The sequence below is a fragment of the Anas acuta genome, chromosome 12, assembly GCF_963932015.1.
Source record: "Anas acuta chromosome 12, bAnaAcu1.1, whole genome shotgun sequence".
NCBI classification, from domain to species: domain Eukaryota; kingdom Metazoa; phylum Chordata; class Aves; order Anseriformes; family Anatidae; genus Anas; species Anas acuta.
Window position 1 is genome coordinate 10,786,199 of NC_088990.1, and position 12,978 is coordinate 10,799,176.

The 12,978-nt window shown below is 38.9% G+C and overlaps 1 protein-coding gene across 1 annotated transcript; it reads left to right on the forward strand.

The window, feature by feature from the left end:
• Nucleotides 1–11,559: 11,559 nt before the first annotated feature.
• LOC137863222 (olfactory receptor 5V1-like) lies at nt 11,560–12,498 on the forward strand (the record flags this gene model as incomplete). Its single annotated transcript, XM_068696204.1, has 1 exon — nt 11,560–12,498. A coding segment is annotated over one exon (939 nt), but the record flags the coding sequence as incomplete, so codon positions are not given.
• Nucleotides 12,499–12,978: the final 480 nt, after the last annotated feature.

The window sequence follows — 12,978 nt, forward strand, 5'->3', positions numbered from 1 at the left end:
TCTGTTACTGCACAGGCACTAATGCACAAATTTCATATGTGTTAATAAAGGTTAAAATTTCTGTATTATTTATGTGTTTCATTGCCTGTAGATGCTAGCTCATTTTTCTCTTGGTCATTTTTGGTGTGTCTATTGATTCAGAATAAATGCCACTGCAGTTTTTCTGTGTTTCATGTGTGGTATGTGAAACAAATATCTTGACATAAATAGAAACAGTGTAATTGCCTGTTATGAGGAAAAAGTATCTGAAAAGTACATTTTCTTTTGTTGCTTTACAATAATTTAATGCTATGAGTAGTTAATATGATTTAACTGAAGGATACTATTCCGTTCCTTTCTCCTTGAAGGAACATTTCAGGTGATGAGACATCAAATTATACTCTTATATTAGTAGGTGCAGACTACTTAAGGCATCTGCAGGAGATTATGAGTCATGTCACGGAAGCCATAGGAGAAGCCATCTTTCTACAGTAGCTGCTTTATTCCACTGAATGACCTATGGACCGTTAAATTCTTGGACCCAAATATTTATGCATTTGATTTGTCCCCCGAAACTCTACTTACAGAAATGAAAGCTTAGGTATCTACCTGGCATGTGGACACCTGTGTGAGAACCCACAAGTTTAGAAGTCATAGAATCATAGAAGTCCTTAGTACTTAGAGATAGGGATTGCAAAGAGTCAGAACAACCTAAAAGATACAACTACCATGGTTCTGCTAAAGAAAGGCACTACAGCAAACACTCCATTGAGTTCTTAGGTGCCAAGGACAGAATTGCACAAGAGTCTTGATAGCAAGACTATCACCATAGCCACAAGATATTCAATACAAACAGCAGTGAGAGTAACCTTGCTTGACTTCAACTTACTGAAGTTATGAGCATTACCCTAATCAAGTCAGGATGAATCACACTTAACTGAGGATAGCACCTCAGGTGCATAAAGAGAAACCATTAGTAATAACTTCGTGACTTATTAGATGCTTCAGAATAAATCTTTTGGTTAGCAGATTCAACACTAGATCAGTCAGAGACTACCCCTTTTTGAAGTTACAGGTGGAGGCCATTGAGAGCACTGTAGGACATTCACAATGACAATAAATGCCTGGTTTTAGGCAGTTAATTTTCTTCCCAGGTATACACTTCAGATAAGATGAATGGCACTCTATAAAGACTGATGATACTGACTAGGATTTCAATTTAGTTCCTGTCTAAAATGTCTTCAGATGATCAAGATATCCATCTGGGGCTGGTAGACAGGGAACGGGATAAAAAAGGAGCTTGCATTTAATGTTTTAATGTTTAATGTTTTAATTAATGTTTTAATGTTTAAATTAAATTAAATTAAATTTAATGTTGCTTTAATGGAGATTTTCACAAAAGCTCTCAAAGGTATGCAAGCAAGTAGATGCTTTCATTCTCCAATTCAAAACTATGGAATTAATTTTCTTTGCATTCTTTTCTGTTTGTCAGCCACCTATCTGCAACACCTGAATGATTAACTACTCTGGTCTGACACAGAAATTAACAAATTGTAGGTTCATAGGATAATTCAGATAGGCAGAGACCTTGGGCAGTCTCTAGCCCAACCTTTTGTCCAAAGTAGTCAGCTATGAAGTCAGACCAGGTTGTTCTGGGCTGTTTCTTATCAAGTGTTGACATGCTCAAGGGCAGAGAGTGAACAGTCTGTTTCAGTGCCTGTACGAGAGATCCCTTCCCAACTACATCATTCCATGATTTTCCTTACAATTTTATTTTGCATAGAGACTCAGAATCATAGTACTACTACAAAAAAATGCAAATAAAGTAGATGTTAGAGCAGTCATTTCATTATTTTCAGACAGATTTGGCTAGAGTTCAAGAAGAAAAAGAGGGTTTAGGATCTTTGGAAGAAGGGGTGGGCCACTCAGGCGGAATACAAAGATGTTGTGAGGCTGTGCAGGGAGAAAATTAGAAGGGACAAAGCCAAACTGGAGTTCAATCTGATTATTGCTGTTAAAGGCAATAAAAAATGTGCTTATAAAGACATAAAAAAGGAAAGGAGGACTAAGGAGAATTTCTATCTTTTATTGGATGTGAGGGAAAACACAGTGGTAAGAGATGAGGCTGATGTACTTGAAGACTTCTTTGTCTCAGTATCACATTGAGATATTCATAATGTTTTAATCAAATAAGTGTACTTCTGTCAGATTTTCCTTTTGTAAAATAATATATGCATTTGTTTTCTTGCCTACTTACCAATATTTTTCCAACCACAATATATGTAAATATTTATTTTAATTCTTGAACAAACATTGACAAAGACTGTTGTCATTGACTCTCATCACTATTAATCTTTCTGCTCATCTTAATGTACCCACATCTATCTGTCTGTGCACTTTGTCATCATTTGTCAATCTGTAGCTATGTGACCAGTGTTTGCCATGTTGGTACATTTTCCAGTCATGTGAAAATAACTGAAAAGTCATCTTCAAAACACTATAAAATCCTATACATTTTCTAAATTATATAAGTTCTGGCAACTGCAAAGATCAATCATGCTGATTGCATGTCCAGCCAATTTCACAAGAAAAGCAGCACAGGGCATTGAAGCTAACACAGGAGTTGCAATGCAGTTTTACTTCTGCTGTGGGAAGAGTTGGTGAGAAGGAAGATGTTACAAGAGCTATTAATGAAAAAAAGTAACCAGAGACTGTCCACAAGATGTTTGACCACAAATACTGAAAGATGACAAATTTTTGAAGTGAATTAATTTAACTTTGTTAGTCTTAAATATGAGAAACAAGAGAAGCATTGTTACATTATTTTTTTTTTCATTGAAAATTGCAAAGTCTAGCAAAAATCTTCCTCAAAGATGATTTCTCCTATTAGACACCTTCTGACTACTTGCAGAGTCAGAAGTAAGAGTAAACTTATAGCGTCCTTACTCTACAAAGACTTTATGAAAAAATTACTGTGAGAAGGTCAAACACAGGAGTAAAGTTTCCTGAAGTTTTAATGGGGCCTTCTGAGGCTATTAGAAATAAAGCTGTTATGGGAAATCCTAATGGCCCTCCGGGGAGGAGCTGATTAGAGCAGAAAAACAGAGGATGGTTACAGGCAAAGAAAGGAAGGAAAAAATGCTTTCATGAAGCAGCCCCTGTGAGGTATCCTGCCAAAGAAAGGAGCAAGGATGCTCAACCTTTGCAGCCCTTGCCTGCCTGAGGTTTCTTTCTTTCAGCATGGAGCATGAAGAGGAGATTGCCTCTGCACTCCCAGGATCCTGGAGGGTGCAAAGGCAGCACAGTAAAGGTGTCTGAGCAAAGGTCTCTTCCTGCTTGCCCTGCTGCTGCAGGAAAAAGTAGCCAAGGGTCCGTGAAAGGGACAGACCTCCCTGTCACAGTATGGCCCAATGATACTCCTCTTCAACTACAATCACTGTGACTCCTGTCCCATATCTCCTACACCCACCCATCTGGTATCTGTCTGGCCTACACATCACTGCTATCCCAGCTGTGGGACTACCCTCTTCCCCTATGCTCCTCAGCCTCAAACAGAGCCCTCAGACTCAGTTTTCCTGCTACCCCTCTAGCCTAACCTGCAGGCCCCCAGCAGTCCAGCCTCACAGAGATGGTAGCCAGCTTCTCCACATAGACCTTTGCCTGCCCCAGACCAGTTTCACTCCCCACCAGACCCCAGTATTTCAGTGGTGCTTTGTAGACTGCCCCTGTAACCCCTAAACTTCCACTTGCCACAGACCATTCCCCTAGCTTTCCAGAAATGGATGCTTGTTCTTTGGCCATGAAAACATGATCAGTGCTCCCATACATGGAACAGTCCCTCAGAATCTGAGCAGGATGGACAGAGATGGGTGCTGATCCACTACAAGGAAGACATTGATTTGCTGGAATGCATGCAGAGAAGAACAATGAAGCTGATGAAGAAGACAATAACTCTATGGAACAGCTGAGAGCACTGGAGTTGTTTGTGTAAGGATATGTAGAACAAGACAGTCTGCTTCTTTAAGGGTATTTGGTCAAGGGCCTTTTTTTCCAGGGCAACAAGGGAGAAGAAAAAGGGGTGGCAATGATGGGAATCAAGTCTGGTCAGTCACCCTGATTTATGAGAGCATGTGACAGTGTAGGAATATTTATTCCAGAATGAGTATCTGATAGATAACTTCTAAGATGGAAGACAATCATAAGACAAAGACCCCTCAGTCACTAATTGGTGAGCTAAGAAGCTACAGGTGCCATTTCCAGGGAGGATCATGAGAACAAAAGGTGGGATAGGTAAAAACAAACGGATATAAAAGAGCTGGTTGTATGTAAAATGGGGTCTGTAGTATACTTGTCTGGCCAAGCACTGCACCTGATCACCACAGTCTGTCTATCTTCTATCTTCCTCTCATTAAATCTTTTCTTAGTTATCTCTCTGTATATTTGCACTTTTTCTCCAAAATGTACATGAGCTGTGAGGATTAAGCACCAGCTACTGCCAAGACCTGGATATGGGTGAGTGAACCTCAGAGTCAGATACTGCAGTCAGGTTGGGAAAGGGCACCCCAGCCTGTGGTGCTAGCTATTGGAATGAATGCAGGGGTCTCAGAAACAGTCACTGGTGGGACCTATGTGTGTGGAAGTGGAATTGGGGCCAGGTACAGGAGTGAGTAGGGGTCCTATCATCAGGAACTGGAGGGGTCAGAGCTCTCTGGATCTGAAAGGGTCCTACAGACTTTGAGCCCAGAGTGACAGCTGCTGGGGGAATTGGTATGAGTGAACTGACTGGCCTCAACTGGAGTCAGCCCAGTGGTGTAGGCACCCTTGACCTTTGGTGCCATCTACTGGAGCAAGTGGGGGTCTCAGTGCCAGCTGCTGGAGCAAGTGGAGTTCCCTACTCCAAGCCACTGCAGTGGAAGAAGTGTGTGTTCCCAAACCAGGTATTGGGACTGGAATTGGTGTGACTGTAGGCATATAGTGTTATATGATACAATATTAGGATGATGCTAATCTAACTTATGTTCTTTTCTTTACATTGTACTTGAGATCTGCTCCAAGCAGTGATGCTTTGAGTGCATACTCAAATTCATAGCTTGTAGTGTATCACCCCATGCTTACTGTTTAGATAGGAAAAAAAGTGGAATAAAGGTATACGGCTTTGATATATAATACTGGAAGACTAAACCAAGATGGGAAAGACAGGGTATGGTCCTACCCTTGTTAATCAGGATATCCCTGGAATTATGACACCTTTAAAATATATTTGAGTTTAATTTGGGAACATGCCAGAAGGGATCCATGAAGAGATTCAGCATTCATGCACTGATAAAATAAGGGGTGCATGCAGCAGTAAAACAAGAAACAGAAAACATACATTGACTCTACTACTAGCTATTAGGAGTAAGACTATAATCAACAATCGATATCTGAGACAGATGAAATAAGCTGTGCCTCAGATGCACCCCCTTTTCTCCACTTACAGTAATTTGAAAGATACCTCATCCATAAGAAAATTAACTCCATGTCAGTTGAAAACCTGCTTATTAACTCAGCAGCCCAGTGAAGGTATGTGCAGTAAGAGAAGGAGATGCACTCATATCAGCTGAAAACATGTACTTCATCTTCATTCAGCCTTTGTTACAGTCCCTCACTACATCCTTGTATCTGAATTAGATACATGGATTAGATGTACATGTCTGTGCATAAGGAATAGTCTGGATGGCCATTTCCAAAGAGTTGCAGTCAACAGTTGAATGTTCCCAGGCCCATTGTTCAATTGCAAATTTCCAACAACCATCCTATACTTTGGACAGATGAACAAGATATGCATGTTAATCAATACACATTCATGCATGTTAATTAAATCACATTCCTGCTCAAACCCAGTCTCAGCAATCCTCTGCTGATTTACAGTCACTGGGTATTTCAACGACAACAAGCCTGACAATATTCTACAGCAAGAACAATCAAGTTCTTATCATAGAGCCTGGCTGTGTTGTCTCCACTCAGCTCCACACTCTATAATGTTCCTCTTAGAGTTATACAAGTTCCCCCAGTGTGATCAACATCTGAGGTTGGAGGCCTAGAAACCTTCTGTGTAGAGCAGCTACACTTCACTCTGGAAGCTTCTTCAATGTTGTACTTTTTCTTTAAGATGTGAATATAAGTTTAATTTGTAAGTTGCCTCAGGCGATTTTCCACAGGGGGAGAAGGGAAAGGAAGACATTTTCTGCTTCAGGCATAAGCCACCACATTCACAAAGGCATAGTATAGCACTGCCTAGCCCCTTGGCTCTCCATATCCTCTGAGTCCATCTTTAGTTGCAATGTCCTGTTTCCAGAGTCTGTGGTCTACCCAGTAGCCTTCAAAAGCAAGTATTTCAATAGCTTCCCAAGAGTGCATGGCTCCTTCCAGCTGAGGGCATGATAGACTGTTGTGTGCCTGAGAAGAGACTGCAGAAACATAGGCTTTGCTAGTAGGCCAAGGAAGGCAGGAGTGAATCATTTTCCAGGGCAGATGTGAAGGCCACATTGTTTGGTATTGCCTCCCATTACCTTTTCCAGGTAATTCCTAGAATAAAAAAATCCAGTGATCGATAGCCCTTCATCCTCTAATGTTAATCCTGTTTTCGGAGAACCAGTTTTTCAAGCTATCCTACTGGATAGTGTTCGGTGCATGTATGGTATTTGGTGTTGCACTTCTTTCCTCAAGTCTGCAAATGTATTGCATGGCCAAGAATCAGCTAAGCTTTCTCCTGAACAAGGACTTGAATGCTCATATTTAGGGGCTGATAGTTTCCCAGCTGATCAGCCCAGGCATTACAATACAGAGCTGAGCCTCAAGGTTGGTTCCATAGGTCTTAGATAGCACAAAAGTGTTCTGTTTTGTTTTTATTTTATATTTTATTTTATTTTATTTTATTTTATTTTATTTTATTTTATTTTATTTTATTTTATTTTATTTTATTTTATTTTATTTTATTTTATTTTATTACTTAAGTGACTTTTTTAGTGTGATAAGTTATCCAAAAAGATCTTCATAGGTTAACAAGCATGCCTTTATGTGTGTGCACATCTAAGTGTCAGACTATGGGAGACAATGACTGCTAGAGGCCCAGCTGCCAAAGAGACTGTAGAGTTTGGGGGCTTCTAGGGGTGGGAAATTTGTGTGTGCCTGCATGACTGAAGTAGATTCAGGGGGAGATAGTGTTGTATAACAGATTTTAAATACACTAAAGGAAAAAAAATCATCTGCCATTTCCTTTTTATGTCTATCCACCTACATACATGAATATTCATCTACCCATCTACCTAGAAGTAATTCAGAATTAAGTGAATTAATATTTAAGAATTTGATTTCAGATTTAGGAATAAAGAATTCTTCTGTTTAGTTAAGAAGTTTTAATTACAGTACATTATTTTAAAACAGAGATTAATGAAAGCTTTGTGAAAAGTTAAAATTGACAATAAAGAGAAAAGATATATGGAGAATCTTCTTGATTTATTTGTTGTGCAGTAGTAGTATCACAGGTTCTCCACAAAACCAGGAAATTTTGGAGGAAAGCATGGCTGAATAGGTGCTCATTGCCATGTCTTTTCCTTTTCCTTTTCCTTTTCCTTTTCCTTTTCCTTTTCCTTTTCCTTTTCCTTTTCCTTTTCCTTTTCCTTTTCCTTTTCCTTTTCCTTTTCCTTTTCCTTTTCCTTCCCCTTCCCCTTCCCCTTCCCCTTCCCCTTCCCCTTCCCCTTCCCCTTCCCCTTCCCCTTCCCCTTCCCCTTCCCCTTCCCCTTCCCCTTCCCCTTCCCCTTCCCCTTCCCCTTCCCCTTCCCCTTCCCCTTCCCCTTCCCCTTTCTATCCGGGGTTCCAATAATGCAAACTTTTATTCTGATACATGGGATGTTATAATCCTTCCTTGCATCATGCTTAATAGGAAACAGAGACTACTGAAAAACACCACTTGTCCTGAAAGTCATTCCACCACAAACATGTTATCTCAGTTGCATAAATTGTGGTAGACTCATGAATGACTGTCAGACCACAGTTGCAAAGGTGCTAAAAGGGGATAGAAATCAATAACTGTTTTCTAGGGCACTCAAAGCAAAATATACACAATTACAGAAAGTCAAGCACAGGCTAAAAGTCTTTTTATATAAAGCGAAAAGAGGATTTTTAGAAAGAAAAAAAAAAAGAAGCTATGTCACCTCTTTTTTACTGCTGAGATATAGTATTTCTTTCAGATGGGATGTTCATACTTAGATATCCAGATTATGGGCACTAATACCTAAGCAACTTCTTTAGTTCTTACAAATACGAAGTAAAAATTACCAGGACATGGTTCACTTCACTCTCAGGTAAACACCTGACGTAAAGATGAGCAATCACTACATATGATTAAATATTTCCATATGAACTGTATATGGACATTAAGATATGGGGGCCTTAAGTAGCTGTTTCAGCTGTTTGTGTTGTAGACATCAAAGATTATGAGAGTCTACCATACAAGAGATCATCAATAAAAGGATGTACAATGTGAAGTTAGTTTCAGATTATTTGGGAGGGATGCTTGTAATCTTAATTATCACTGCTTTTAATTGACTTCTTTGTTTCAACCAAAACATCCAACATATGATGATTTCTCTTGGTCTCAGAATTACTTACTAGGCAGTTTGTGTTTCCAGTATCAGTAAATTAATTTGTCTGTTATCATTCAGACGTCACAGCAGTCTTCAAAACAGAATGTCTGATGAAAGGCATTATAATATGCAACACTGGGAATATAAGAAACTAACTAATAGCCTGTTGTTATTGTTTTTCCTGTCTTGAAAAAAACTCATTAGCTCCTGGCCTGAAATATTAACAGTTTCATACACTAGAGATAATCTTCCCTGCGGAAGTCAGGAAATATTTAGGCTTCCCAAAGTAAGGCTAAGAATTCAGAGTCAGGCATATGAAAAGAGAGGAGCTATAAAAGAAGAAGCGTATAACAGATTCTTCCACAGTACATAACCAGGAGCCAGGAGAAGCATTTATTTTCCTGCGGTAAACTGTATTGCATGTTTTTAAGTACAATGTTAGACTTAAAGACACAGAGATTGACAGGGAAGTTGAAGACTAGATAAGTAGATCAGAGACAAGAGAGAGAACATCAAGATTTTTTGTATGTTGTCTTTTTGGAAACATTAACTTATAATTTCTGTCTAACAGTTCTATTAATATAAGAAGTAGTAAAGAGGAAGGAACTGTATCAGTTTAATGTATACTCTTTAGTTCAATCTCCCCAATTGTGTGTGTCTTTGTCAATCTGTCTACTCAGTTTTAATTTGTTCATGATTTTAATATTAGAGGTAGGTCAGTTCACTGTTATTTTTCTCTTTTCTATGGATTTAGGAATATACATGTATGGACATAATTTTATTATTATTCCATTATGGTATTTTGTACTGACCTACTCATTCTATACATTTTAATATACTTTGCAGGGAGAGGATACAAGAATTTGAAACAGGTAAAGAAATCCTAAGAAATTAGTTATTCCTTTGGTGTGTAAATAAATCCTAAAAGAAATAATTCAGTAAAGGTGCAATTTTTTTTTTTTTTTCCCAGTACCATGAGTCAGTGAAGGCTTCTGGGCAGGACAAAACACCACATAATCATGTCTCTGCATGTGTATGTAAAATAAAATAAAATAATAATAATCCAATGTAAGCCTGCTATGGCTCTGTACACTTAGCAAAGCTCTTTTCAGTTTAACTTTGCAGAAATTTTGAATGAGGATGCACACCATGCTTGTGACTCAAAGCAGCTCAGCATTCCACTACTGTTATTGCCACCAGTGAAAAACGAATAAAAAACCAGCAGTTTATATTCATTTTTAAGAGGTTTTTATTTGTTTATGGATAGTTTTTTTTTTAGATTTTTAGATTCTTTAGATTTAATGGACTGGTTTTATTGCCTTTTGTATTGAATAACAGTGTCAATCTATTAAAAATATAGTTAAAGAAAAAAAAAATCAGAAACTTTTGCTAAAATTTGAAGGTAGATATGGAATCAATTTTCTATGTGTCATCTGTTCATGTTCAGCATTTAGACTCTTTGTGTAGCCAAAGAAATCAGCCTGCCCATTCCAGGAGTGACTCAGAATGTATATCTGAGACAGGTGGAATGAATTTGCTATTAAAGGTGCTAGTGTCCACTTTCTTACCTACTGTCTGCTACAACTAAACTGCAGTATTCTTTTAAAATTCACAAAGAAAAAGATAAATTATCGTGGTACTATGATTTTTGTTCAAGTCTTATATAGATGTGGGAATAATATAAATGTAAAAGTAATGCTATTGCATCCAATATAACCCAAGTGAATAACACTACAAAATTTCTCCTAATGGGTTTCAAATGACAGTCTGCAAGTGTTTACTAGTATTGTCAATGTTGCAGAAGACTGAAAGGGTATAGACCATTGATATCAAATTGCAAAATCAATTTTACTCTGCTGACCTAACTCTCTCACTGTACCATTCTGTTTGTTTTTTTCATGTTAGCTTTCAAAATAGGAATGGTTGAGCAAAATATGGTTTTAATTTGACATACTGTGAAGCTCTTTGAGCTCAAAGAGCTTCACGGTATATAACACGTTCTACAACACAGCAGTGTTTTGTTTGTTTGTTTGTTTAAAAAAAACACTGTCAGGCATTCCAGAAAATGTCAAAATGTCAAAGTGTCATGATAGCTCTGGGATAAAGCTCACACTTTGATATAATATCCCTGAGTGCCAAAAGTATGGCTTAATTCTGCCTGAACTCAGGAGTAATCCATCTGTCTCTTTAGAGAGACAAACTAAAGGAAAGGACCGAGGTGGAAGAAGTGGGAACTCAGTCATAGAGTAGTTCTGCTTCTTCAGATGTTAAAGATGCAAAATGGATGAGGATACTTGGTTCTAAGAACTTGAGTCTGAACTCTACAAGTTACCAAAGATTTAGAGCTTAGTGATGTGGTTTAGTGGAGGACTTGTTAGTGTTAGGTCAGAGGTTGGACTAGGTGATCTTGGAGGTCTCTTCCAACCTAGATGATTCTGTGATTCTGTGAAAAAGAACTAAGAAGTGAAACAACCTTGCATAAAGTCTCTAGTTCAAAGTTAAGGTCATGAGTTGTGCAGAACAGACTGGTGCAACTGGTATCGCTGCTGTGTTTGGTCATGGGCAAATCTGGGATTTAAACCTGTTTGTCAAGAGGAAAACATACCGTAAGGAAGTGAGTGCATTGTAAGGACGTCCTCTTTCCCAGGTTTAGCTGTTAAGGCCTCCCCCTTGTGTGGAATCTGAAAGGCACTCTGAGCAGGAAATTCCTGTTGGACTCAGTGGGGAGGACAGCTTACATCAAAACCTGTCTGCATACCTCTGTTGGAAATTTTTCTTCTCAGCTAGGACTGAAACTGACTGCACCCCACCCACTGCTGCTAACACTCAAAACTGCACTGAGTTGTCTGTTTGCCTTTCTTTATTACCTGAGTGTCAATTAGTGTAACTTTAATCCTGATTCTGCTTGCTGACGTGATTATTTATTTCTGCTCTTACAGGCCACATACTGTGAATGGCAAACCAAACAAGTGCAAGTGAGTTTGTTCTATTGGGACTTACAAGTGACCCACATCTTCAAAGCCTCCTCTTCTTTGTCTTTTCCGTTATTTATTTTATTACTCTTTTTGGAAATATGTTGATCATGATTGTAATAAGTACTGATTCCCACCTTCACTGCCCTATGTACTTCTTCCTTTTTCACTTAGCCTTCATAGACATCTGTTATGCCACCACCACTGTTCCTAAGATGCTGGTGAATTTCCTAGTGAAGCAGAAAAGCATTGGATTCGGTGCCTGTATTACACAGATGTCCCTTATCCTTCTTTCAGCTGGTAGTGAAATTTTCATGCTCTCAGCAATGGCATATGACCGATTTGTTGCTGTCTGTAACCCGCTGCACTACCAAGAGGCTATGAACAAGCTTTTCTGTAACCAGCTGGTGGGGAGTGCATGGGCAATGGGATTCTTACATTCCATTATAAACACACTGCCAATGTTAAATGTACAATTCTGCAACTACACAGAAATTAAGCATTTCAGCTGTGAGTTGCCCCCTCTCCTCTCTGCAGCATGCTGTAGAACCACCCTCAATAAAGTTGTTCTTTTGTCTTCTGCGGTGATCTTTGGGTCAAGCTCCTTCCTGCTCACCCTCACCTCCTATATCTATATCATCTCTACTGTCCTGAAGATACAGTCTTCAAAGGGAAGGCAGAAAGCATTCTCCACTTGCAGCTCCCACCTCATCATAGTGGTTTTGCTATACACAACTGCTCTGTTCCAGTACACAAAATCCAGCTCAAGTTCTTCACTCATTCTAGATCAACTGTTTTCCATCCAGTACAGCATTTTAACTCCCATGTTAAATCCCATAATCTACAGCCTGAAAAATAATGATATGAAAACAGCTTTGGGCAGAATGTTAGGGAAAATTAAAGTTTCACAATCACTGTAACTACCTTTAAGCTATACATTCCAAATAAATGCACTTTTTAAAATGGAGCTATAAGGAAACAATCTGTCCTATATGTTAAAAGACGGTAAGAGCAGCCTTCACCTCCCACAGCTTTGGACCCAAGACTCCTTCCATCCCGGCTTCTGGAGCTCAGTCTGGTGCCCTTGGGATGTGGGGTCTCTACTTAGGGCAAGGAACACAGCTGTTGCTTTCCTGTTTGCAAGTGTAACTGGTAGCAAAGCTAACCGCTTATCTCAAAGAATATTGACACAGTCACACAGACTTCCGCAGGCAATGTTTGCCTCTCAAGTTTGTTTCTCTGTATAATTTATTTATCATTTCCCTCTTTTCCTTCATATTGCATTTGACAAGGTCCTCAATCACACCATCTCACTGAAAGTAGCATTTCTACATTTCCACAAATCTTTATGAATTAGCATGACCCACAATGTTTGTTCTTGTCATTGATTCTTATCACTG